The sequence below is a fragment of the Peromyscus eremicus genome, chromosome 7, assembly GCF_949786415.1.
Source record: "Peromyscus eremicus chromosome 7, PerEre_H2_v1, whole genome shotgun sequence".
Lineage (NCBI taxonomy): Eukaryota > Metazoa > Chordata > Mammalia > Rodentia > Cricetidae > Peromyscus > Peromyscus eremicus.
In genome coordinates, this window is record NC_081422.1 from 102,266,421 (window position 1) to 102,294,255 (window position 27,835).

The 27,835-nt window shown below is 48.4% G+C and overlaps 1 protein-coding gene across 1 annotated transcript; it reads left to right on the forward strand.

The window, feature by feature from the left end:
- Positions 1-775: 775 nt before the first annotated feature.
- Positions 776-26,889, forward strand: Traip (TRAF interacting protein). Its single transcript, XM_059267111.1, has 15 exons — positions 776-974; positions 8,389-8,446; positions 8,951-9,034; positions 11,392-11,431; positions 12,144-12,271; positions 13,920-14,014; positions 14,488-14,601; positions 15,262-15,349; positions 15,889-15,978; positions 16,390-16,478; positions 22,278-22,433; positions 25,181-25,229; positions 25,871-26,020; positions 26,116-26,166; positions 26,352-26,889. Exons 1-15 carry the CDS (start codon positions 877-879, stop codon positions 26,472-26,474), a joined length of 1,413 nt encoding a protein of 470 aa, XP_059123094.1. The 5' UTR covers positions 776-876; the 3' UTR covers positions 26,475-26,889.
- Positions 26,890-27,835: the final 946 nt, after the last annotated feature.

The following is a 27,835-nucleotide window of genomic DNA, read 5'->3' on the forward strand; positions in this document are numbered from 1 at the left end:
AAAATCCCTTAGGAGACTTGCTTCAGCTCAGACGGGCTTTGGTGAACTCACCTGGGTTGCTTTCTCAGGGAGGACCTTAAATTATCTGATGTGGGAATAATAAAGAGGGTTTGTTATTTCCTGGTCTTTGAAGCATCTGTGCCTCCAAAGTCATTATCCTACATTCCCAGGCATGAGGAACCTGGGAGGTAAGAGCTAAATTACTGGCCCTAGTAGCTACCTAGTTTCGAGGATTATTAGGTCTTATTTGAATAAAGCCAAGGCTAGTGTAGTGTTCTGATGGGTTGGGACTTAATGTGTTCATCTTTCCAAGACCATTCATAATAGAAGGCTGAGAAAGTGGGGGCCTTCTTTTGGTCTGGGAACTGTGGGCTGCCAGAGCATGGTCTATCACTTTCCATAGCCATGGGACCATGGGACCTTGGGATGTCAGTCTATTTGATTGTCCCGAAGTGCAGCAAGAAGAGGTCTGGTTTGCTTCGCGCCAGCTCCAGTTTGACACAATACTCAGTTTAGCCGGGATAGGGATCAGCCTGCAGCGTCACTGTTTTCCGCCCCGGTCCATTGCAGGACACTACTGGTAGAAATGGGAACCCACTCCCAGGCGATTCCCAAGAGGTACGGTGTTAAGTCCCAGGATTCCGCACGGCTAGCGGGCCGCTTATCCCAGCCGGATCCAGCGCTCCGCCCCACCCCGAAGTGTGTCCAATCAGAGCGAACTGCTCAGCCATGGGTTTGTTGTCATAACTTCCGGTTCAGTACCGGAAGTCGTGCGGTGGAGCGAAATTTGAAGGAAGTGGAGCCGCGGCAGTTCGGCCAGCAAGCTGGATCTGTTGCAGTTTCCCGGGCTAGTCTGGCCACTTGAGTCGGGCCATCATGCCTATCCGCGCCCTGTGCACTATCTGCTCCGACTTCTTCGATCACTCACGCGACGTGGCTGCCATCCACTGTGGCCACACTTTTCACCTGCAATGGTGAGTGACAGCGGTGTCGGGTCCCGGCGCGTGTCCTAGAACCACTTAGAAGCTGTGGGGTGTCCGGCCTGAGGCAATCCATCCTCGGAACTTAGAAAGGTGATGCCATTACAGGAGCCTCCGGAAGCTTTCCAGCCTGGGCCGAAGTGGGCCAGGTGGAAGTGATAGCAGCCCGGGGGTACGGTGAAAAAGAGTTAGGTGCCTCTGTATTAACTTGTGCAAAGAAATGTGACTTTAAAACTGTTAGTCTGAGCGGAGATGAGCTTTTACCGCATTAATGAGCCTTTTTATTTCTTTGAGACTCAACAAGCAACCTAATAGGCTTCTGGCAACCCTTAAGGGTCTGTGTGGTTTGTTTGATGGTTTGGATTGTTTCTATCCAGAAACATCTCATTGGCCAGACACCCTATGTATTCACCACTCGGGCAAACTCGGCTTAACTTGGAAAGGCAAGGAAGTGCCTTCCTGTCAAGGGGTCCTGACGCTCAACTATCTTGTGAGTCGGGAAAGGGTCCCTTTGCAGCTGTGGACAGGCTGGCTCAAAGTTCCCAACAAAAGAGAAAATAAGGCAGAAGGTGGTCCTTTGGGACAGTGGGAGGTTTGTGGGGGCAAAAGGACCCAAGAAGCAGGAAGTGTTGTGACAGCACCCTGAACACTGCTGGATATCCCTTATTTCCAACGCTTTGTTTAAAACCAATGTTACCATCAGAAGTGTTGCATATTCCAGTACAGGTAGGGGAGGAGGGAGGATGTGGAGGCAGAAAGACCACGAGTTCAAGGGCAGTCTCAGCTGTAGTGAGTTAGAGCCTGGACTTTCTGAGACCTTGTGTCAAAAGACAAAAACAAAAGCACATAATCCAGTATTGCATGGTCGGAGCCCCATGCTCAGGGAGCCATTGTTAGAAGCCAATCCTACCACTGAAAGTGCTTTCCATCACCTACTTCCCTCTAACCTTTAACTTGGAACTTTCCTGTGTATTTGCAATTTAGGTCTGTCTCTTGAAAGTACATTTGACTTTAAAAATCTGGTGTAATAATCTTTGCATTTAAAATGTCCCAGTTACAAACAGGACAGTGGTGGCATACACCTGTAATCCCAGCACTTTTTGGAACGGACTTGCTATGTAGTATTGGCTTGGCTAGTGCTTGCTGTCTAGCCCAGGCTAGCCTGGGATTTGTGGCAGTCCTCCTGCCTCAGGCTCCTGAGTGCTGGAATTGCAGGTGAGTGCCACTACTCAGTACCACTACTCATGGCTTCCACTGATGTACGTTGTCTTATGTACCTTTGGCTGGCCTTGAACTTACTGTGTAGCCAGGGATGATCCTGAATTCCTAATCATCCTGTCTCCATCTCACAAGTGTTGGAATGACAAGTGTGTACCATCCATGTTTGGTTTATATGGTGCTAGGGATTGAGTTTAGGGCTTTGTGCATGCTAGGCAAGCACTCTATTCACTGTCTTATGTATTTTGAATACATTTTCTTTTTTTTGAGACAGGGTCTCACTATGTAACTCTGGCTGGCCTTAAACTCAAACTGCCTGCCTTTGCCTCCCAATTAATGAACTTTTTGTGTGGAATAGTTTTCATCTAGTGATAATTTTAAATGATGATACAGAGAGTTATTATATGCCCTTTGCACAAGTTCTCCAGTATTAACATTTTACGTAATGTTTGTACAGTTTTCCAAGCTAAGAAATTGACACTGGTACAATACTCTGACTCTATGGAGTTTGAGTTTTACTAGTGTTTTTTTCTTTTTCAATGCCCGTATGTTTATTCTAGGATCCAGGCTTGGTTACTAGGATATAGTCAGTTGTTATCATCTTAGGCAACGCTGGTCTGCGACAGCTTTGGTATTTCTTGTAGATCTTGTTGTTGTTGTTCTTTTTGGTTTTTTGAGACAGGGTTTCTCTGTTTAGCTTTTGGAGCCTGTCCTGGAACTCACTTTGTAGACTAGGATGGCCTCAAACTCACAGAGATTTACCTGGCTCTGCCTCCCGAGTGCTGGGATTAAAGGCGGACACCACCACTGCCCGGCCAGATCTTGTTTTATTTGTTTTTAATGGTCTTGATACTTTTGAAGAGTCCAGGTCAGTTATTTTGTTTGAGTTTGTAATGTTTTCTTTTCTCCTTAATTAATTAAATTTTATTTTATGAGTATTGGTGTTTTTGCCTGCATATATGTCCTTGTGAGGGTGTCAGGTCCCCTGAACCTGAGGTTACAGACAGTTGTCACCGCCATGTGGGTGCTGGGAATTGAACTCGGGTCCTCTGGAAAAGCAGCCAGTGCTCTTAATGGCTGAACCATCTCTCCAGCCCCTTTTTCTTTTTTTTTTTTTTTTTTTTTTTTTTCTCGAGACAGAGTTTCTCTGTGTAGCTTTGCGCCTTTCCTGGAACTCACTTGGTAGCCCAGGCTGGCCTCAAACTCACAGAGATCTGCCTGCCTCTGCCTCCCAAGTGCTGGGATTAAAGGTATGTGCCACCACCGCCCGGCTCCTTTTCATTTTTTTATGATTAGACTTGGGTTTAGGGGAGACTACCACAGTGGTGAAGTGCCCTTCTCCTGGCATCTTATTGAGGGTGTGCAATTACATCAATATGACTAATCTTTGGGGATATTAACTTAGATTCCTTGGTTAAGTTAGTATTGTCCAAGTTTTTCCACTATAAAGTTATTATTTTCTTACAATATTCTAGAGTAAGTTACTAGGTCCAGTTCACAATCAACCAGGAATGAAAAGTAGTTTCTTCTATTTATTCAGTTGTTTACAGTGTGGACTCATGGGTATTTATCTTGGCTTTCAGTTATGAACTTTATATCATTATTTATTTTACTACTCAGAATAGCTCCTGTCTCCTGCCTCCACATCTTATTTAATTGTTTTCTGTAGCTATAATTTGAACTAAGTACTCTACCACTGAGCTACATCTCCAGTCCCCCACTGACCTTTCTTTTTTGTGCACACGTGCATGTGTGTGTTTGTGTGTGCGAGCGTGAGTGTAGTGTGGTTGTGATGCTGGGGGTCACTTGTGAACTAATAGGTATTCTACCATCGAGAGTCATCCTTAGCCTTTGTTTTTTGTTTGTTTGTTTGTTTGGTTGGTTTTTATTATTATTCTAAGTGTGTGGGTGTGCACCATGAGCATGTCTGATGTCTGTAGAGTTCAGAAGAGGGTGTCAGCTATCCTGGAACTGGAGTTACAGACGGTTGTGAACTGCTATGTGGTTGCTGGGAATCACCTAGGACCTCTGGAAGATCAGCCAGTGTTTCACCTCTCCAGCTCCAAGCCCTTGTTTTTTTTTAAATACTACTATCATTTTATGTAGCCAGGCTGGCTTCAAGCCTAGACTCTCATGGTAGGTGACAGTCGTATATCCCCATGCCTGGTTTAATTATTATTATTATTACTATTGTATTATATATTACATAAAATTAACTTTTTTATTTTTTGGTTTTTCGAGATAGGTATTCTCTGTGTAACAGCCCTGGCTGTCCTGGAACTTTGTAGACCAGGCTGGCCTCGAACTCACAGAGATCCACCTGCCTCTGCCTCCCTAGTCCTAGGACTAAAAGTGTGCGCTACCACACCTGGCTATTTTTACTATTTTTATGGGTTTTCGAGACAGAGTTTCTCTGTGTGGTTTTGGTGCCTGTCCTGGAACTCACTTTGTAGACTAGGCTGGCCTCGAACTCACAGAGATCCGCCTGGCTCTGCCTCCCGAGTGCTGGGATTAAAGGCTTGCGCCACCACCACCTGGCCCTATTTTAACTTTTTAAGAAAAATTTTTTTAAACTTTTTTTCTTTTGAAGCAAGGTCTCACTATATGGACCAGGCTGACCTTAAACACAGAGATCCACCTGAGTACAGAAATTAAAATTGTGTACCACCATACCTGGCACTATTTTAACCATTTTTAGGTGCTGATTTGGTGGTTGTATAACCTTTAGCGCTGTTATCTGAACTTTCTGTCATCTGGACAGAAGCACATTGCCTATCAAATGATAACTCTGTGTCCTCTCCTCCTGGTCCCTGAGCCCCTCTACTGTACCTTTTGCCCTTGAGTTCCCTACTCTAGGCATCCCATGTAGGTGGTCTTTATTCTTTGTCCTTTTGAGTCTGATGTATTTCACTTAGCATCATAATTTTAATACCCATCTCATAGCATGTATCAGAATTTTATTTTTGTTGTGGCCAATATTTAATTGTATGTATGAAAATACCGTGTTTTGTTTATCCATTCATTTGTTGATAGACAGGTATTTCCAGGTTTTGACTGCTGTGAATAATGTTACTATGAACTGCTGTACAAGTACCTGTCTGGGCCTCTGTTTTCAGTTCTTTAGAATATATACCTGGGAGCTGAAAGACTGGGCCATATGGAGAGTCTATATTTAGGTTTTTTGGGACCTGGCATACTATTTTCCACAACAGCTGCTTGCTTCTCTCCTCTCTGTCTCTCTCTGTGTCTCTGTCTCTGTCTCTATTTCTCTCTCACATCTCTCTGTGTTTGCACAAGCTGATTTTAAACAGCTGATTTTATTATTTTTAGTGCTAGACATTGAAAACATAGCATGGTATATACTAACCCCATGCTTCACCCCTGAGCTAAACCACACACACGCACACGCACACAATGTAGCCAGCCTGTGCTACATAGTGAGAAATTGTCTAAAGTGTGTGTGTGTGTGTGTGTGTGTGTGTGTGTGTGTGTTACTAGGATTCAAACCCAGGGCCTTGCACATGCCTAGGGCAAATACTGACAGCCACACTCGTAATCCTTCCTTTTTCATGATAGATGTCCTGATAAGTACTGCATGCATCACATTGATTTTTGGCTTATTTATTTTGTTTTTGTTTTTCAGTTGTGGCAAAATATGTCCATTATAAAAATTACCATCTTAATGATTTTAGGGCTGGTGAAGTGGATCAGTGGAAGGTTATATAATGCAGTGACGTTAAGTATTCACATTTTGTGCACCTGTCACCACTGGTTAAAATGTTATTTTCCCACGTTGAAATGCTGTACTGCTTCAGTGGTAACTCCTAGTTGTCTCTTGCTCCAAGGCCCAGGTAACTGTCATTGTCCTGTCTTAGTGAACTTGATTTCTCTAAGTACAGTTTGTCTTTTGTGACAGGTTTATTTCGGTTAACATAGTGTCTTAAAGGTTCATTCATGCTGGTTAGAGCATGTTTCGGGATGCTTTCTTTGATGCTCCTTATCTCAGGACCGGGAGGTGCAGCTCAGTAGAACTCAAGCAGAATATGGGAGCCGTTGGGTTCCACCCTTAACAACTGGGACAAAAAGCAGAAATCCTCCTCATTTCAAGATTCTTAGTTTAGTTACATCTGCAAAATTCTTATTGCTTTCTAAAATTGCATGTTATAGGTTAGGGATCAGGATAGACTTTTTTGGAGGTGGGCAGCATTATTCTGCCTACCATTGTGTTTTTGGAGCCAGATTTTCTCAGAGTACCTTCTATGTCTTTTTATCATCTTTCTAATCTTACCTTTTTTTTTTTTTTTCTTGGTTTTTAAAGAGACAGGATTTCTCCCTATGGTTTTGGTGCCTGTCCAGGATCTTGCTCTGTAGGTCAGGCTGGCCTCGAACTCACAGAGATCTGCCTGCCTCTGCCCCCCGCCCCCCAGTGCTTGGATTAAAGGCCTGTGCCACCACCACCCCCAGCAATTTTCATCTTTTAAGTCCTGTTGTCTTGTTTGCCATCCTAAAAAACCCAGGGTTTCCCACATGGTAGACAAATGTCCTATCACTGAACTATATTCTTACCCTTAGCTTTTTAACTTTGGTTGGTTGGTTTGGTTGGTAGGTCTCTTGTAGCCCAGGCTGACCCTAAGCTTACTACATAACTGAAAATGACCTTGAACTTCTGATCTTCCTGCCTTTGCTTCCAGATGCTGGGGTTATATTTTTGTGCCATCAAAGCTCTTTGTTTGGTTGGTTGGTTGGTTTTGGTTTAATACAAGATCTCACTATATAGCCTGGTCTGTCCTCAAACTCACCATTGGGAGGCCCTTGCCTCTCAAACATCTAAGATACAGTGTGTGCCACCACACCTGGCTCCTTTTTTTGTTTTGTTTTTGTTTATTTGTTTGTTTGAGGTAGGGTCTCGCTGTGTAGCCTTAGTTGGCTCAGAGCTCAATATGTAGACCAGGCTGTCTTCAAACTCAAAAATCTGCCTGCCTCTACCTCCCAGGTACTAGGATTGAAGGCATTCATCCCCACGCCTGGCCACTTATTTTTTTGAGATTGGCTATTTGACTTTTGAGATAGCCTGAAACTCACCATGTACTCCAGACTGGTCTTACATTCATGGCAATCCTCTAGTCTCAGTCCCCCAAATGCTGGGGTTACAGGCAAGAGCATGTCTAGATTGCTTTGTTTTATTGAAGTACTGTAGAAGTAACTAGAGAAAAGTACACATGCTAAAAGCACATAGCTTGTAGGGTCATCACAAATCCAGCCCACCTGTGCAGCCAGAACTCAGATCTAGAAGCGTGGATAGAACTGGGAGGGTAGCTCAGTGGTACAGCACTTGTCCTACATAGACCCAGGTTAGCGCTCCAGCTCTGCAGAAGAAAGAGGATATTATCTGCATTAGAAATCTCACGTGCTCTTCTGATGATCCCTGCCAGCACCCACACACACATAAAGGTACCACTTTGCCTGCTTTTCCTTTTATACAGATGAGATCATACAGAATATGCTTTGTGCATGTGTCTAACTTCTCGTCATTCTGTTTTAATGATTCATTGATAATATGCTTCTTAGTTAACTATTCCACTGTGCCTGGTTAGCCTTAATTTTGTGTTGTATGTGGTCTTTGAATGTATTTGTAGTTTTTTAAAATGTATTTATAGGAAAGATTTGGACATAGGAAATGGTATCACTTTTCAAAGAGGAGTTTTTTCTCTCATTCCTGGGGTGAAGAAGTCTGCCCCATTCTCTCTTTATACGATTCTCCTGCCTAGTGCTAGGATTACAGGCAGGTACCACCACACCTACAGGAGACTGTTTCAAGTTTTGCTGGACCATGCCGATAAATTATGTAAATCTGAGCTGTGTTTTACTTTTACCACTACTTAAGAGTGTAGCCCTTAGAGTCCTAACTTAAAGTAGGGTATTATCGGAAGTTCATCTGAGAGACTGAGCTTTGTCTGTCACCTACACTCTACAGCCCAGCTTGCAAAGAACAGCCTTGGGCCAAGCCTTCCAACCCCGACCACAGCCTGTTGCTGAGCTGTGCGGTGCTTAAGGCAAGTCCTGCCTGTGGTGACAACCTGCCATCGCAGGCAGGCATGTGATGGGCCGAAGAAGAGCTAGTAGCAGTGGCCGTGGGGCCGGTATCTGCAGCCATGCCAGGATTACTTGTCTTTTGTTGTTTTCATTGTAGCCTGATCCAGTGGTTTGAGACAGCACCAAGTCGGACCTGCCCACAGTGTAGAATCCAGGTAAGGATGATGGAGTGTGGGTGTCTCAGTTAAAGACCTCTTCTTTCCAGAAAACAGGGATGGGGAAAACATCTCTGAGATAGAAATTCTCTGACCTTTTTGACTCTCTTGGTTTGAGCCAGTTGATCACAGATGCCTGTGAGTCCCTCTGGAGGCTTGCTTATACCCCATGGGTGGCCAGAAGATGGACTTCCCACCAGTCTTCACTTGTGTATATTTGGCCTCTTTAATATTTAACAAATGTCCCTGTGCATAGCGTTGAAGAATCTTTTAAGCACTCATAAGTGCTGACTGCAGTGACCTGACTTCAGCCACCAGCAGACCAGCAGTCCTGACTCTGGGTACTTGTAGAAATGAAGTCTTCTGACTCAAAAGGATATGTGCTGAAAAGTCAGGCCTGAGAGCAGACCTGGCACACGGCTGGCAGTCAAACCCACATTCAGTCTTTGCTCATCGCCTCTGACCTCACTCCACCGTTATTCTCTGTCTTGTTCTCCCACCCAGGTTGGCAAAAAGAGTATTATCAATAAGCTTTTCTTTGACCTTGCCCAGGAAGAGGAGAGTGTCTTGGATGCAGAATTCTTAAAGGTACCCAGAATTTATCTCATTCTATTGAATTTCAAACCTTCTAGGAGTTCACTTTTCACTTCCACTTAGATAAGATGCCTAAAGTGTAGATGGAGCTAGGCCTGTGGGGCAAAGGCTTGGTAGAGCCATCAAGGTGAGGGCAGTGGCTTTGAGACGGTTCTCAGAGGCATACACTGTAAGAGGAGTGGTGCCGAATGACTATGAGCTCTCTCCTTGGGCCTTCAGGGCAGTGTGGACCGAAGGCCAGCATGCCTCCTCCCCTTCTAAAGGACTTAGAGCCGTCCTGCTCAGCACACTTTCTTGCCGGACAGTTAGTGACACATTAGGAAATTCTTCCATTCTCACTAGTCAGGGAAGATGTGTGACTCCACCATTCCTTAACCTAGCTGTGCCTCAAAATTGCCCGGAGAACATGGTGTGAAGGCAGATGCCTGGGCCTTTCCAAGCCCAGCCATAGAGGACAGAGCCCCTGGAGTCAAGATTTCTAGCCCAGGTGGAAAGCCAGACTACAGGGGAGGGTAACCAGGTTGGCTTCTATGCTTCTCCCATTTCCCCTCCAAATCTAAAATTTCCTTCTGTTTCGTGTGAGGGAGCTAGATTGGCAGAATGTCTTGAGGAAAATTGGGTTGGGGTTTACAAGTGATTGCTGAACGCTAAGGGTTAATTTGCTGGGACTCTGTCAGATTACAACTCATTCGACCTTGTCCCCTGGGTGTTGTGATGTCCTTGGAACCTCCTTGCTTCAAAATGGTTGAGCTTTTGTGTTGGGAGCCAGCCTGTTCATCGTCATGGTAACTGCTCCTAGTTTTAAGAGGTGTCCTCCCTGTGATGAAGACAACAAAGGCAGCTTCGAGTCTTTTCAGCTTTCAAAGCCAAGTCTGTGAGACAGGGAGGCAGCATCTTGAATAGTTTGGAGCAAGGACTTCGAAGGCATCCTGCTGAGGTGTGGAAGGAGCCAGAGACTGGGGAGTTGTGCAGTAGCCGATGTCTGTTCTCAGGCAGACCCCCGAGTGTCCTTACCATCTATCATTTCTATTCCCAGTTATTTGGTCTACACCGCCCAGCCCAGTTGCCAGGAGCTCCTACCTTCCAGAGTCCTGGGCAGAGAGGCTGGTAGTCGGGGGCTTACTATTGGTCGAGTGAAATTCTGGGCCTTCTGTTAACCTTTAAAGAGTGATCTGGAGGAAAGTGTGCTTGGATTCTTCCCGAGTAGACACTTGCCTAAGCCTGAAAGTGTGCTGTGAAGACCTTTGTCCTCCGACTGTGGCTATAGGCAGCTCTTGCTCCCAAGGACAGTGAGTTCTCTGGACTCCCCGGTGGGAGCTGGATCCACTTCTACTCCAGCCTCTCAGAGCCAGCCTGGAGCTTGGAGCTCGGTAGACTGGAGCAGGCAAAGCCTAAGACGGAGAGACCTAGTGCTGGTTCAGGGCATCTCTGTTCTGTGTCCCTGGTGAGTGCAGCTCATGTTCTGAGAGGGTGAGGCCACTGCAGGGCCAGGAGCCCCAGAAGCTTCTGCTGTTGACCGACCGACCAGCAGGCCAAGCTTCACTTCTTGTGGGATTCATTTCCTACATCTTACCTAAAAGGCTCAGAAAGGGGCTGGAGGGATGGTTCAGGGTTTATGGGCGCTGGCTGCTCTTGCAAATGACAGGGTTGATTCCCAGCATCCACATGGTGGCTGAGGATGGACTGTAACTCCCGTTTCAGGGAATCTGACACCGCCTTCTGGTCCCAGCAGCAATGTGAAGACATGGTGCCCTGACATAAATGCAAACCCCGATCCACATAAAAGAAAAGTAACCTGTTTCTGAAGTGTATATATTTTATGTATATGAATGCTATGTCTGCAGGTACACATGCAGGCCAGAAGAGGGCACCAGATCCATTACAGATGGTTGTGAGCCACCATGTGGTTGCAGGGAATTGAACTCAGGACCTCTGGAAGAGCAGCCAGTGCTCTTAACTGCTGAGCCATCTCTTCAGCCCCAAAAGTAAATAAATCCTTTTAAAAAATGCCCCATACTGGGCATGATGGCACATGCCTTTAATCCCAGCACTCGGGAGGCAGAGATAGGTGAATTTCTTTGAGTTCAAGGCCAGCCTGGTGTACATAGTTCCAGGACAATCTGAGCTACTTAGTGAGACACTATGGTGATATTTTGTCTCAAAAAAATGAACAAAAAGACCCACAGACATAAAACAATGTGCATCTCTGTTGGCTTGGCCTTGAAGTATATTGGGTCCATTCCTGGACCAGTAGTCTTCATTGATCCTGGGACTCTGCGCAGCCTTAGGGGCATCATATGGAGGCTAGCTGTAATGTGCTCCTGTTGCTTATTGTATGTATTGTCTTGCAGAATGAGCTGGACAGTATGAGAGCCCAGCTTTCCCAGAAAGGTAAGTTAACAGTGACAAGAGGCCCTGAGAAGCCCCTGACTTGGGTATTGGAGGGAAGGGGTCTAAGGGGAAAGCCTCCAGCCTCTGGCAAAGCCAGGGGTTCGTCCTCCTTTGTCTTGCTAGCTCTTATAACTAGCCAAAAAGCAGAGGGGAACTGACTCAAGCTGTCTGCCTAGGCCAAGACAGCCTCTTTTCACTGTTTGGAACTTCTTGCCCAGGAGCAGTTTTGGGAGGGGTCCCACCTGATGAGTTTGTATCTTCAGGGCTCAGCTGCTGAGTTTGACAGGGATTTGCTTGAGTTCTGTAACGATGAATTAACTAGACCTACACGAGTAGGGAAGAGTGAGATCTACCCAAATAGTTCAAGCAGGAAAAAGGAGAGCTTGTCGGCCAGGTGGTGGTGGCGCACGCCTTTAATCCCAGCACTCAGGAGGCAGAGGCAGGTGGATCTCTATGAGTTTGAGAGTGAGTTCCAGGATGGACGCAAAAAAAAAAAAAAAAAAAAAAAAAAGGAAAGAAAAGGAGAGCTTGTCTCCTAGGCAAAAGCCCTAGCTTAGTTTTCTTGGTGCCTGGCAGAGAGAGAAGCAGGCCACCCAACTTTCTGGCTTGCACTTTGTTCTTACCTGGCTAAGGGGCGAGGTGCTTGAATTCAGGGGTCGAGGTTGACATGCATGGATGGGCCTTTGCCTTGCTCCCCTCTTCCCCGCTCCAGAGAGGGAGAAACGGGACAGCCAGTCCATTATTGACACTCTACGGGATGCCTTGGAAGAGCGCAATGCCACTGTGGAGTCCCTGCAGAACGCCCTAGACAAGACACAGATGCTGTGTTCCACTCTGAAAGTAAGTCCTCAGAGTCAGTGGGGAGGTACAGCCACAGCCCTGTGCTTGGACCACACAGTGATCACCTGCCTCTGCCTCCCCAAGTGCAGAGATTAGAAGCGTGCACCACCACACCCAGCCTAGGCTCACAGTTCTAATCATATCTCCTAGTTCTGCCTCAGCCATTGCCTTTGTTTATACAGTCGTAAGGTGAAGGCAAATCTCTTCTTCCCAAGACCCTTCCGTACTCTACCCATCAAGCCCATAAGAAAAGGGGCTATAATGGCTGTGCTTGTAGATTTTGTACCAGATAACAAGGCCTTCCCAACACTTCACAGAGGGCCTGCTCAACGGAGACCTGAGTAGGCTGGGCCACGTTTCTAAAAGTGGCTCCTACTCCACTGATGAGGCCAGTCTGAAGAATCTTCCATTAGGACTCCAGTCCTTGGCGGGCTGCTCTCTGGAACCAGATCAAACAGCATCCTAGGGAGGAGCGAAGGCCTTTGAAGTCCGCTGTGCTGAGCTGACCGAGCAGATCAAAGCTGTAGAGCAAGCAGGCCTAGACCCAGATGAATTTCGTATCAGCCTAGGTTCGTGAGCCTCCTGCTCTCCGAGGGCCATGAGGCGATTGATCTGAACTCACGATTGATATTCTAGTCTTGTAGGCAGGAGCAGCCCTTGCTGGGTGCCATTTGAAAGGGATAGGAGCCATCCTTATGAACAGACAAGGCCCTAGGATATTCATTTTCTGTTCCTGCTTGGAGGCTGAGCTGTATCACATGGCCTACCCAGAGGGAGGGAGCAAACTAGCACCAGGTTGCAGAACAGTCTCTGATGGCGTCCCCAGGTCAGAGATGGAGTGTCTCACGCTGGGGACAGCTCCTGGCTCGGCTCTCCTATCCTGGGGCTTCTTGTCCATGTGTCTAGATGAGATATCAGTTTGTGCTCTTGGCTTCTTCAACTATATTATAGCAAGCATGTACCATGAGACCCAGACCATAGAATCTTGGCAGCCCACAGCAGGCCTGAGCCACTGAGCTGTACCTATAGCAAGTCATATCTCTGGAGGTGAAGATACAGCTGCCCTGAAGTCTCTTAGTAACAAAAGCATAGGCCAAGTGAGGGCTATAGTTCAAAGCCTGGGTTGGATTCCCAGCACTTCACACACACACACACACACACACACAGAACGCAGAACAGGTCAGCATGAGGGGCTCAAAGGGAGTTTATATCCTACAATTTGGAGATATATGTTTATCAGTATCTTTAAAAGCCAAGTATGGAAATATACTCCCATATTCCTAGCAGGAGATGGAGGCATCCTTGGCTACATAGTGAGTTCATAGACAACCTGGGGTGTGTGAGTCCTTGTCAAAAACCAAAACCAGGGGCTGGAGAGATGGCTCAGCAGTACAAAGCACTGGCTACTCTTCCAGAGGACCCGAGTTCAATTCCCAGCACCCACATGGCAGCTTATAATTGTCTGTAACTCCAGTTCCAGGGGATCTGACACCTTCACACCAATGCACATAAAATAGATTTAAATAAATTATATTTTAAAAAAACAAAAAACAAAAAAGAAGCAAACAAAAGATGTGGTACGGATAGCTCTCAGTGGCCATGGTTCTGAGAAGCACCAAGAAGATGTACGGGTGTGCTTGCTCTTCAGAAGCAGATGAAATTCCTGGAACAGCAGCAGGATGAGACCAAGCAAGCTCGGGAGGAGGCCCGCCAACTCAAGAGCAAGATGAAAACCATGGAGCAGTGAGTTCGTAGCTGGTTTCTGTACTGCGCTTTCACACTGGGGGCCCCTGGGAAAAGGGGTGTAATTCTCAGGACTGCAGCTGAAAATGGGGTTTGTCCACCTTTGACCCAGATGTCCAGGTGCCAATGGCACAGATTTCCTTTCTTATCCTCTGCGGGCTCCTTCCCTTTTTATGGGTACTCTTGTTGTACTCCTTGTCCTGTTGCCTGTGGATAGATGGCCCGTCGTGCCTTTCCTCCAGGAGCCTCTCTACAGAAGCCCCTGACCTTGACGTCCTCTGTTAGCACCTCTTTTTCCTCAGCAGCATCCCTGGAGCTGAGCTCAGCTCTGCTGTGGAACCTTTCCTTGGGCACACCCACCTGCTAAAGCATCCTAGCAGCCCAGGCTGTTGCCATAGCAACGGCGGCAAAGGGAGGCAGACTAACCATCAGCCTCCAGATTTCAAATGCCGTGGGCCGGGAATGTTTTTCAGAATTGAGCTCCTACTCCAGAGCCAGCGGTCTGAGGTGGAGGAGATGATCCGCGACATGGGTGTGGGACAGTCAGCGGTGGAGCAGCTGGCGGTGTACTGCGTGTCCCTCAAGAAGTATGTAAGCCCAGGAACCAGATAGGGTTCCCCAGTCATACCTCTGCTGCCGTCTTCTGTAAAGCAGGTGGTGTGAAGGAGCAAGTTCTAGAACCATGTTGTCATAGGGTGAACTCCAGCTCTCAGGCCACTGTGGAGGCCGCTCTAGCTTCCACTTTCTTGCTTGAAGATAGATAGAGACTTGCCTTAGAATTGCTGAGAGAACAGAGTATGGCTTCTAAGTGTTGTTTCTAAGGAGCTCATGCAGCTCTCAGCTGTGATCCCCCTCATGGCATCTGGAGTCTGTTTCCATCAGCAGGGTTACTGACCTTGTCTGGCTTGGATAAGAAACTGCCCATATTCTTCATTATGGTAATGTAATGTTGGGAAGGAGCTGTTTGACTGACGGGCACAGAGAATCCAAAATGCCTCCATTTGGGGGTGTAGGGAGCCCCCTAGTGAGGCTGGAGCTTCTTGCATACTTTCTCGAGTCACAGTTCCTGCAGGTGACAAGAGAGAACCGTTTTGTTTCCTGACCTCATTACATTCTGTGCAGGACCTGCCATGGGGCCACCTGGAGGGAGAAGGAGGAGGAGCTAAGGATTGGAGGGAGGGGCCTTTGTTAGGTTGGTGCTATGACGTCAGGGCGTCTTGTCCCCTCTTCTCATGGCCACTTTGCAGAGAGTATGAGAATCTGAAAGAAGCACGGAAGGCCTCAGGGGAGCTGGCTGACAAGTTGAGGAAGGACTTGGCCTCCTCTAGGAGCAAGGTACCGGAATGGGGGCAAAAGGAAGGGGGAGGCATGGCTTTTCCTTTGTCATGCTCGCCGGGGTCTCCTGAGCTAGGCCCCCCAGGCTGACACAGTGGGCTAGTGTAGGGGCTGCAGACACTAATTATTACTGCTTTTTACTGTGCGTTGTCTCTGACTCAGTGGCTTGTGCATTGGGGGGGGGGACAGTTAATAGAGGTATGCCCCCACCACACACTTACGCTACCCTTTGCTCGTCTTGGAGAACACCGTCCTCAAGTGTGACAGCTTCAGAGGCCTGTTTTGTACCCCATCCCAAACATGAGGGTTCTTGGGCCAGCTGCTTTTAACTTCCGTAGGCTGCAATGTATAGAGAGAGGAGCCGTGCTCCCAGGCAGCCCTATGTATATACGCCTAGTTGAGCCTATCCCCAAAGGTCTGGGTTGGTCTGGGTTTCCCTCATGCCTCCAGTTTCTTTTAGACTCTACCCCGACCATCCACTGGGTGGCAGCAGGTAGGGGGCAGGACATGTGGCACCACTGGCTTGTCCTTTCTTATAGTTGAAGACTGTCTACACTGAGCTGGATCAGACCAAGTTAGAACTGAGGTCAGCCCAGAAGGACTTAGAGAGTGCTGATAAGGAAATCACGGTGAGAATCCTGACCCGGTGAAAAGGGGACATCAGGGGTTGTTTCTGTGCCTCCAGGAGTGAGGCCAGGCTGGTTCTGCCTGGGAACCTGAGTCCCAGTTAAGGGCGGTAGCTCTGGGCTCTTTATCCTCCTGTGTCAGGGAGGTGGGTCAGGGTATGTGTCCTGACCCTCATCTGACCTACAGCCTGTGCCTCCTCAGCAGAGGGCCAACAGCACCATGGATCTTCCTTTATGATCTGCTGAGTCCTTACCTCCAAGATTCCCAATCGCCTGAGCAAGGGCTTTACCAAAGAGGAGTTGTGAAGGCTGGTGTTGGGCATCAGTCCTTGCTCTGTTCCCAGTACCCTTCACACAAGTGTTGTCCTCAGTACCTCAGCCTTTCTCTCATGTTCTTCTCTTTATTTCCTCCAGAGCCTAAGAAAGAAGCTAACGATGCTGCAGGGAACCTTGAATCTGCCTCCAGTGGCCAGTGAGACCGTCAGCCGCCTGGTTTTTGAGAGGTTTGTTAACCTTCTGGGGTGATACAGGATCATAAGCCGAGAGAACCTTCATGCCTGGCTTTGGTGGGATAGATGATGGTGTTTGTGGACCTTCTGGCCAGAAAGCTAGCCAGCAGCTTTGAGAAAATTTGGGATCTGACAAAGAAAGGCCAGAGAAGGCCTTTGAAGTGTCTGAGGATAGGGCAGGAGCCTTGACTTATCTTGGTGGATCCTAGAGTTTCTCACCACGTGCATCTGCCTGCCCCCATTTCTGAAACAAGCTTGAAAGCACTTACTCTTAAATAACCCCCTCTGAGCTGGCCAGTGGTGATGCACATTTAGTCCCAGCACTCGGGAGGCAGAGGCAGGCGGATCTCTGTGAGTTCAAGGGCAGACTGATCTACAAAGTGAGTTCCAGGACAGCCAGGACTGTTACACAGAGAAACCCTGCCTCAAAAACCCAAAATAAATAAAGAAGTAAAATAACCCCCTCTGGTTCAGGGATGTGTGCTTTAAGGCGGCCAGCAGAGGGAGCCAAAAGACCCAGGGATTGGTGTCCCTGCCAGGAACAAGTTAAGCTTCCTGAGTGTTTTTCACAGAAACAGGCTGGCTAAGAACATCCTCAAGGCTGTCTTCTGCCTGCTAGAGGACCCCAGCAGGGGAACCAAATTAAAAACTCTTGTCAATGACCCAGAGTTTTATTTAAACCACTTTCCAATATCTTTTGGCAAATCAATATGTGTCCTGCACCTCCCCGTCCTGCCTGTGAATTCACACATTCAGTGCCTTCCAGCACTCCACTTGGTTCCTGGGCACTGCGCCCCAGACTTCCCACATCTCAGATCCTTGCTACTGTGTCTTGGGACGTTCATGGAGCTGCTTTAGATGGAAGTGGTTTCGTAGGGTCCTGTGTGTCACAGCCAACCGTAAGAGGACACTTCTTCTCTTCCTGCTTCTTCTGCCGCCTTTGCTCCAGCTCTTTCCTCACTGAAGGAAAACTGGCCAGCCTCCTCAGCCAGATAGCACTGAGAGAGAGGGAGAGAGCGAGAGTGAGGGGTGGGGAGAGAGAGAGAGTGAGTGGGGGGGGGGGAGAGAGAGAGAGAGAATATGAATGAGTGTGTTTGTGTGCATGTGGAGGCCACGGGTCTACATTGGATGTCTTCTTTGACCACTTTGCACTGTCTGTGTGTGTGTGGCTGAGCATGTCACAGTGTGCATGTGGAAGTCAGAGCACAACTTTGTGGCATCATTTCTCTCCTTTCACCTTTCCATGGGTTGAAGGGATCTCTTTTTTTCTTTTTCTTTTCTTTTCTTTTCTTTCTTTCTTTCTTTCTTTCTTTCTTTCTTTCTTTCTTTCTTTCTTTTTTTGTTTGTTTTTTGATTTTTGGTTTTTCGAGAGAGGGTTTCTCTGTGTAGTTTTGGACCTGTCTTGGAGCTCGCTCTGCAGACCAGGCTGGCCTCGAACTCACAGAGATCCGCCTGGCTCAGCCTCTGGAGTGCTGGGATTAAAGGTGTGCGCCACCACCGCCCGGCAGGTTGAAGGGATCTAACCCAACTTGCTAGACTTGTGCAGCAAGCACCTTACCCTCTGAGCCATCTCGTCAGCTATGGTTCTTTTCCTCAGCATCCCTCTGTGGAGCCAGACTCACCTGCCTGCTCCAGTTTAGGATGCACTGAGAGCTGTGGACTATGGTAGACGCACGATCTGCCATGATGTCCAGTGTTGGGTTGACTTTGATAACCCAGGGGGCTCTGTTCCTGCTCCCTCCTCCCACCTCACCCAGCCATTGGCCATGCCGTCTCTGAAGTCCCATGTAACAGGAGGGCCTTGTCAAGAGCTTAAACAGGTATAGTATGCAACCTTGGGGAAATGACAGTCTCAGAAACTATCCACTGTAGAAAAAACTTGGGAACCCCAGCTGCCTCAAGGCTGGGGGTACAGAATCATTCTCTAGACTGTCTGCAGTCTCCTGATGGTGCTCCCTCCAGCTTCTATTCCATGAACCTCAGGGTCCTTCCACACAGTTGTCCTCGGTGCCTGACATTTCTAGTGAGGAAGCACGAGCACATGGGCCACCTCTGGTTCTCAGGGACTTTGCACACCTGCTTTACTAATTCTCCTTATTCCCAGGTTCCTCTGAGCCCCATGCTCCTATAACAGGTGTGCCTGCTGCGTGCTAGCCCTTCCCACCCTCTTGAGCCTTGTTTAGTAGGGTAATTAGCCGGGGCTTCAGATGATCAGTCAAACCTGTGTGTCCAAAGCCAGGCTGGGCTGCCCTCAAGTTGTGTGCAGGATGACTGAATCCCCTTTTTCACCAGTATTTTTCTAGGCATGAAAACGTGGGTAACAGGACTGTTGCATTTAGCATTAGCCCTTATAACATGGCATAGTCTATCCTAAATTCCAAGTTCTCTCTTCTAGGGCCCCAAGATCTCAAAAATAGCTCTTGGCTCCTTGGGCAACCTTTCCAGTTTTCTTTATGCTCTGATGGCATAACTCTCAAAACTAAAAGTGCCTCTGTCTTTCTCCCTTGAGAACTGACTGTGTGGTTTGGGAAGAATCTTTTTTTTCTTTTTTAAAATTTATTTATTTAGTATGTATATAGTGTTCTGCCTATATATGTCCCTGCAGGCCAGAAGAGGGCACCAGATCTCATTACAGGTGGTTGTGAGCCACCATGTGGTTGCTGGGAATTGAACTCAGAACCTCTAGGAAGTAGTAGTCGGTGCTCTTAACCACTGAATCATCTCTCCAGCTTGAGAAGAATCTTAAACCTTCCTAGTCTATATGAAATGTACAGACACAGTCATGAAACCGCCATTTAAATCTGAAGGAAGAGAAATCCAGGCAGAGAGGATGGCGAGGTCAAAGTCCCTGAGGCGCTGCTACAGTGGGCTTGGAGGAGAGAGGGGGTGGCAGGTGGGCCACATCGCCGCCAGCCTTTATAAGTCAGCCTTGTAGGTGCAGATTTTACCCACGGAACAGTAGGAACTGTTGGAAATGTTTCTGGAAGGTAGCTCTGAGGGCCTGGTCCATGTCTTTGATTTTCATCCCATCGTCTCTAATGAGTCCTTGAACCGTGCCTCAGTTTTCAGACTTACTTAATGCCTCGTAGTCTCCACCTTGTGAATTCTGGCTTCTGTGTCAGGCTCACATTCTCCCAGCCATTCTCATTCATCCATCCCACCCCCCTCCGCCCCCCGGCGCTCGCTCTCTCTCTCTCTCTCTCTCTCTCTCTCTCTCTCTCTCTCTCTCTCGTGAAAGGCTCTGGGTATTACTGCTGATGCTTGTTTCGTTGTTGTGGTGGGATTACCCTTTGCTTCTGTCATCTTATTTTAAAGATTTACTTATTTATACAGGTGCTTTGCATGTGTGTCTGCACACCAGAAGAGGGCATCAGATCATGAGCCGCCATGTAGGTGCTGGGAATTGAACTCAGGACCCCTGGAAGAGCAGCCAGTGAGTGCTCTTAACCTCTGGGCCATCTCTCCAGCCTTTATTTTATTTTATTATTCTATCTTTTTGAGACAGTCTCATATAGCCCAGGCTGGTCTCAAATGCACTATGTAGCTGAGTATGACCTTGAACGCCTTATCTTCCTGGCTCTCCATCCTGAGTGCTAAGAATCTAGGCATGTACTACACCACATCTGATTTATGGAGATCTGGGATCGAACCCAGGGCCTCATACTTGCTAGGCTAGCACTGTACCAACTGAGCAATGTCCCCAGCCCTGCTCATTATTTTAGGGCAGCCTCAGGAGGTAGCCCTTCCTTTAGCCTTGCCAGGCCTGGCCTTGTGAGGTCTGAGGAGAACCTGGAGGAAGGTGGGGGCAGCTCCAAGGGACCCCTGCTCTTTCCTCCCTCAGGAGTTGGAAGGCTGCGCCACAGTCCTTTGCCCACTGGGGTGCAGATCAGAGGATATTATCAGGGAGTTATCAAGAAGGTATTAGGAAGATATCTCTCAAGGGCCCTAAGGACTCCTAAATTCTGGGCTGGTGGGATCTGGGGAGACCTTCGTTTATGGTAGGACTGGTAGGAGCTATGTGTTCATGGAGGAGATATTGACAGCCTTTGTGCCACACAGTAGCACCTCTGCCTAGGGCTCTGGCCCTGCCTTAGAAAGGAGGGCTTTGAGTCTTGGCCTCATTCCCTGAGGCCGCTGACATGTAAGTCAGCCATAGGTGAGTGTCTCAGAGGTAAGAGTCACTGAGAGTGTCTCAAGCCAGGCCTTCACTGTAGAGAAGGAGGAACCACAGAACCCTAGGCTCTCCCTCCTCATGTCAAGTTATGGATGAAAGAAAGGGAAACAGACTAATATTTGCAAAGGAGAACTTACCCAGAAACAGTTTGAACAGTTTGAGAGAACAAGAAATATGTCCTTATGAGCTTCCTGTTGAAAGGAGAGACAGTGTGAACCTCCTGAATCTTGGGTTTTGTAGTAGATAGTACATGAAAAGAAGTCCAGCTTGGCTCGAGCCAAGGCCGAGTGTGTGCCATGGGTACCATGGGCAAGACCTGGAGGTGGTCATAGAAAATCTTGCCTGAGCCCTCAGGTGGTAAAATGGCTTCACTCTGCCAGACTGGACCTGTCTCTCCAGTTTGCCTTTCCTGCCTTAGCCTAAACTTGCTGGAGTTGGTAAGCAACCACAGAACAGTACCCATGAAGGGAGGGGGACGTGGGCTTCCCAGAGTGCTTCCCAGCCACATTTGTAGGCAGCTCTCTGCTCTGCTCTGCACACTCCGTGTGCACAGGGCTGAGGTGCAGCTCCTGAGGGAAGTCCTTGGAAGAAGTGTCCTTAGCGCTGGCCTTGCCGTTTCTTACAGTTTCCTCAGACCTTAGAAACTGGAGAGTACGGCCAGGTCTGGCTGGCTGCAGTTTTCTCAGAGTGAGCACCACCCTCTCATTATAAAAGTAAAAAGGTAGAGAATTTGAAAACTATGGGCTTACTTGCAGAGCGAATTGGACACAAGGTGCGTTTCCTTCAAGTCTTTGTCCTGTGGAAGGTGTATGGAGGACAGGGTATACCAAGTCATGTGATTGTACATACATATGTATTGTTTTGTTTTGTTTTGAGACAGGGTCTCTCTGTGTGGCCCTGGCTGTCCTGGATCTCGCTCTGTAGACCAGGCTGACCTCAAACCCACAGAGATCCACCTGCCTCTGCCTCATGAGGGCTGAGATTACAGGGGTGTGCCATAATGCCTAGCTTGTACATGCACATATTTTTATATTCTCTTTTTCTCTTTTAGGCAGCCTCCATATATAGCTTAGGCTGGCCTCAAACTTATGTAGCTCAGGCAGGCTTTGAACTCATGATCTTTACTGAGATCATAGGGGTGTGTGTATTACACCTAGCTTTTGTATTGCTTTTTAAATTGACCGTGTGGGTATTTTTCCATGTTGCTACAGTTACTCTTAAGAACTCCATCTAGTGTCTCCATCACTGTCAACTCCTGAAGTACCAGACCACTAGCATACCGTTTGCTGTGCTAAGTAGTAACATCCTCACATCTGTATCACTCTGTGGTAACATGTCTGAATGGCTTCTTTTTTTTTTTTTTTTTTTTCTGGAACAGAGTTTCTCTGTATAGCCCTGGCTGTCCTGGAATGTGCTTTGTAGACTAGGCTGGCCTTGAACCCTGAGCTGGAGGTTCTGAGAATTGAACTCAGGGCTTCAGGGTTGGAAACGGTACTCTATATACCAGCTGAGCCATCTCACTGGGCCAAGCTGAGTTGCCTCTGATACTTGAGGAGCTGTGATTTCTCTGGGTTGTCGCTGCAGTCCCAAGTAACAAGATTATCTCTACCTTCATTCAGCCCAGCCCCCGTGGAGATGTTGAACCCGAGGCTCCACCGGCCATCCTTCAGTGATGAGATTGACCTCAATGCCACCTTTGATGTAGATACCCCTCCAGTCCAGACCTCTAGTTCCCAGCATGGCCACCCCAAGAAGCTCTGCCTGGAGAGGGCATGGTGAGTGTTGGTCCCTGGCAGTGCCCAGAACCTGGTGGGGAGTAGCTAAGCCATCTGTAGGTCCTGCCTTGAGAGCCCTGAGTGGGATGAGGCTGCTCAGTAGGATGCAGCTTTGGGTCATGCTACCTCTTCCTCTTCTCCTTGGCCCAAGTGCGTGCTGTGTACAGTCCTTCTGCTTGTTCCTTTCATCCTTATCGTCCTCATCCTTATCGTCCTCGATGTTAGAGAGAATTCTCTAGTCCCAGTAGGGCCAGTCTGGACTGGTGGGGAGACAGGTATCCCAATACTTTGAATGCCTACCCACCGGAGTCCTGAGTGTGGGACTCTGAATTTTTCCCAGTGTGTGCTTCTGAGGTTCATGCTTAATACAAGACCATCTCAGACCATAGATCCCATGACCCTACCACCCATGGAAAGAGCCCATGTTGGCAGACATGAGGAGCTGTGTGGAGCTGGAGGGGACAGATGGGACTTGCTCTAGACGTGCAGTGGAACTGGGGCAGGTGGGGGGCACGCCATCTCCTTGGCCAGGCACACTTGTGTGTCACCGTGAAGACAACCATGCTCCTTCATATACATAGGTATGCTACTCCAGTAAGGGAATTCTTTTTACTTTGTTTTTTTTAATGTACAGTATTCTGCCTGCAGGTCAGAAGAGGGCATCAGATCTCATTATAGATGGTTGTGAGCCACCATGTGGTTGCTGGGAATTGAACTCAAGACCTCTGGAAGAACAGCCAGTGCTCTTAACCTCTGAGCCATCTCTCCAGCCCCCCCCTTTTTTTTTTTAAGACAGGGTTTCTCTGTAGCTTTGGAGTCTGTTCTGGAACTCACTTGGTAGCCCAGGCTCGCCTCGAACTCACAGAGATCCACCTGTCTCTGCCTCCCGAGTGCTGGGATTAAAGGGGTGCGCCGCCACCACCAGGCTCTTTTTACATTTTTTTTTTGTTTTTGTTTTTGTTTTTGTTTTTGTTTTTGTTTTTCGAGACAGGGTTTCTCTGTGTAGCTTTGCGCCTTTCCTGGAACTCACTTGGTAGCCCAGGCTGGCCTTGAACTCACAGAGATCCGCCTGGCTCTGCCTCCCGAGTGCTGGGATTAAAGGCGTGCGCCACCACCGCCCGGCTACATTTTTTTAAAATTACACTTATTTATTTTTGTGTATGTATGTGGAATGCATATAGAGATCAGAGGACAATTTGTGGGGGTTGTTTCTCCTCTTGCACCATGTGGGGAATAAGGGTCAAAGTCAGGTCAACAGGCTTGATAGCAACAGTTTATCTGCTGACCCGTCTCTCTCGTTCTAAGGAAATCTCAATGCGAGGTTTTGGATATAAGAGAAAGAAATTGTTGTGTTAGGCAGTGCCGTGAAGGAGAAGGAGAGGGCAAGCCAGCTGGGCTTAACGCCGTGTAGCAGAGGGCCAGGCCTGGTAGTGGTGAGAAGTCTGAGTCGTGGAGACTGCAGCCCAGAGTTCCTCAGTGTCAGCTCCTTACTCTGGCTTCCTTCTGTGGCTTCCTGTTTAGCTGTCAGAACTGAAGGCCCAGGCTGGGGATGTAGCTCAGTGACAGTGTTTGCCTCCCGTGAACAAGGCCCTGGATTCAGTCCCAGTTCTGCAAAGAAGGAAGGAGGGAGGAAACAAAGAGAAAAGAAACAGTGATTGCAGACCTTGGGGTCTTCAGGCTCGTAGACACTCCACCATCTTCAGGGACTGTGAGGCGCGAGGGAGCACTTGGCTTAGCCTCACCAGAGCCAGACTTGTGACAGTGGAGAGTCTTCTTCTGGTCATCATGGGGGCTCACTACAGGTTAGGGAAATGAGCAAGGGAACCCAGAGTTAGCAGGCCCTGCTCCTGCCCCTTTCTTTTGGCTTGAGAAGCCACCGGGCTAACCTTAGGCCATCATCTTCTCTCTCAACTGGAAAATTCCAGGAGGGGGTATCTAGCTGCTAGGGTCCCAGGAATTGAATGGAAATAGTGCCCAGCTCTGACACTAAGAATTGAAAGCCATGGGGCTTGGAGAGATGGCTCAGAGGTTAAGAGCACTGGCTGCTCTTCCAGAGGTCCTGAGTTCAATTCCCAGCAACCACATGGTGGCTCACAACCATCTACAATGAGATCTGGTGTCCTGTTCTGGCCTGCAGGCATACATGCAGGCAGAACACTGTATACATAATAAATAAATAAATCTTTAAAAAAAAAATTAGAAAAAAAAAAAAAAGAGTAGAAAGCCACAACTCTTTGGCTCATGCTCTTTTCTGCCAGAAGCCCTTCTGGCTGAGGTTCTACAGGGACTCGGGGAGCACTGCAGACTGCCTTACCGGGTCTTACTGAGGGCTGACTTCCTGAGGGTCTTCCAGAGGTAGTGCCTCCAGCCCCCAGACAGACCGGGTGGGGCCTGAGTGCATTTGATAGCTTCTGCCTTTAAGAGGGTGTGAGTGCATGGCCTCCTGTGCATAGGAAGGTGGTTGGGCTCCCTAGCACTGGGTAGAGACCAGAACATGTGAGAGCCCAAGAACCTGGAGGGCATTGAAATGAAACCACAGACTGGGACATGGTCTGGTCGACCCTGACCCCGGCACTCTTCTTTTCCGCTCTTCACGGATTTGTACTCGGGGTAGAGACCACTGAGGTACCTTGCCCAAAGCCTAGCCAGGATGGCAGCCATGCCACACAGCGGCTCCTTTAAAGGCCGTGTGCCGAGTCTGGCCCTCTCCTTGTTTACCTGCGTTTGTTCTCACCTCACTCTCACAGCTCCCCAGTGCAGGACGTCCTCAAGAAGACACCTAACGTCTCCAAGCAGGTAAGGCCCGGCCGGCCGGGGCTTCCTCGCAAACATATAAGCAGTCACGTCCAGCCTTTGCCAGACTGACATGGATCCTGCCTTCTAAACTGGGCATGGTAGTTCGTGCCTGTGATCCAGCATTCAGGAAGCTAAGGCAGGAGGACCACCTTGAGTTTAAGGCCTGCCTGGACTGTGTAGTGAGTTCTGGGCATCCTGGACTATAGTGAGACCATCTCAAAACAAAATAAAACAAAGAAAAATAAAAACTCTATTTCTGAGAGTGCAAACTATGTTCAGGTTCCCCTCACGAGCCCAGGACTGACTTCAGAGCCGTCATTTTAGCCCTAACGCATTACCCTCTGCCTCCTGTCTGATATTCTGATGTTTATTTTCATTTTTTTTTTTTTTCCATTTTGGTTTGGTTTTGGGTTTTTTAAGACAAAAACCTATGTAGCTCTGGTTGTCCCAAAACTCACTCTGGTCAGGCTGGCCTCGAACTCAGAGATCCACACCTCTGCCTCCCAAGTGCCGGAATCAAAGGTGCGCGTCACCACTGCCCGGCCAGATATGCTGATAACCAGACCTCGCTCACTGTCACTGCCCCATGTCCTGTGCTGCTGTCTAGCTCATCACGTCTGACTCTGGCATTACCCCAACAGGAGTCCCAGCTCTCACTGGGTGGTCAGCGCTGTGTAGGAGAGCTAGACGAGGAACTGGCTGGTGCCTTCCCTCTCTTCATCCGGAATGCTGTCCGGGGTCAGAAACAGCCCCACAGGACCACTGCAGATTCCCGTTGCAGCACAGATGCGGTAAGGGTCGCAGGTACCAGGCCTCCTGGGTGGAGCAAGGCGGTCAGCGCCCTAGCGCAGTCTCCTGATCCACTCATGTCTTCCTTCTGCCCTAGGTAAGAGTAGGCTTCGATGGGCTTGGAGGCCGAACAAAGTTCATCCAGCCTGTATCCTTTTTCTACGGCCATGGCCTGCCTGTATCCCCAGGCTCCTCACGGCCAGTGCCTGCAGCCTAAGATGGGCAGAGCTGCGCCTTGTTCAGTATATCTGCGTTTCCTGACCCTGGGTCTGAGATTTTCCTGCCCTGCATTCCAGTCCCTTCTCCAAGCTTCTTCCTTGACATTGCTTCCAGACAGACACAGCCATTATCCGGCCGATGCCTGTGAAGCCCAAGGCCAAGAGTAAGCAGAAAGTGAGAATAAAAACTGTGAATTCTTCCTCCCAACCCAAGCTGGACACCTTCCTGTGGCAGTGAGCAGTGACCAGAGTCATGTCTCCAATTAGTAGGCCGAGACCTTTGCCAACCCAGGAGTGTTTTGGGAGATGGCTCCTCTTCCTGGACAGTGCACTTCCTGTGTTCGCCTTGCCCTGCACCACATGGATTCACCTCTGGGAGCTGACATGACCAGGTTACAGTTCCGGTCAGCAGGACCTGCTTCTAGTTGAGGGTTTTGCATATAGCTACAACCAGATATGGCTGGGCTCCTTCTGTTTTTATAGACCGGGGTCACATGTGACTCTAGGTGAAAGTACTGGAGGATTCCTAAGCAGGCGAGCCTGAACTTCTGCCTGCCTCCAGCTGCGTCTTGCTCAGTGTGTCTGAGCTTGAACTAGGGGATGTTAGGGAAGTGGGGGAAGTTTTCCATGTAAAATAAAAAAGCTTCTTTTCTTCCTGGCTCTGAGTGTATAAATTTGTACCAAGACTTTAGAAAATTGGTATGAGTTTCTAAAGTGGGAGTGCCACCTAGACTTAGAGTTTTATCTCCAGGCCTGGCTTTCTCACAGGGCACAGAAGACCCTAGCAAGAATGGCATCCCTGCAGTCTGGGCCATGAGCCAAGTGAGGGGGTGAGCAGAGTGAGCTCCCCTCCATTCAGGGGACAAGCAGACAGTGACCAAGCTGTTAGCCTCAGGTCTCGGCTGGGGCCCTTTCTCCTACAGCGTCTCCCTTACTGGCCTCTCGCCTGGTAAGACGTCCTAAGTGCCTTCCTCCCGTTATTAGACCGAGTGCTCCTGTTTCTCTAGCACATCGTCTGCTTCGTGCTGAAGGCATCCAGCCACTTGATAGGTAACCTCGAGAAGCCTCAAGCTGTCTGGGGATGGAGATGGTAGCCTTGGGTATGTGGTGCTTAGCTTTGATTGTCAACGACACAATCTAGAATCACTTGGTAAGGGCCTCTTGATGAGATCTAGATGAGGGTGGCCTGTGGGCATGTCTGTGGAGGTTATCGTGGTCATGTGAATTGAGGTGGGAAGACCAGCCTACTGTAAGCTGGCACCATTCCCTAGGCGGAGGACTGTTTAAGGGCAGAAAAAGTGAGCTGAGCACAAGAATGGGGGCACTCTCTCTGCTCCTAACTGAGTGTGATCAGCTGCTCCACTGTCTGCCTTTACTTCCCTGCGATGATTGACTGTAACCTGAAACTGTGAGCTAAAATAAAAACTTTCTCCCCTAAGTTGCTTTTGTCGGGGGTATTTTATCACAGCAGGAAAGTAACGTAGACAGTTACAGGTGTTGAGCCCGTCTGGAGCTGAAATGAGCCCAAGAGGTTTAGTGAGGGGAATTGCACCATCTGGTTGAAAACAGAGGCTGGCTGCGAGCACATGCTGAGTGGCC

Bases quoted from the DNA above. Each gene is read 5' to 3' on its own strand.
- Traip (XM_059267111.1), top strand. From the start codon at position 877: ATGCCTATCCGCGCCCTGTGCACTATCTGCTCCGACTTCTTCGATCAC. The intron at 9,035-11,391 runs GTACCCAGAATT...ATTGTCTTGCAG, and splicing joins TGGATGCAGAATTCTTAAAG to AATGAGCTGGACAGTATGAG. The intron at 14,602-15,261 runs GTATGTAAGCCC...GCCACTTTGCAG, and splicing joins TACTGCGTGTCCCTCAAGAA to AGAGTATGAGAATCTGAAAG.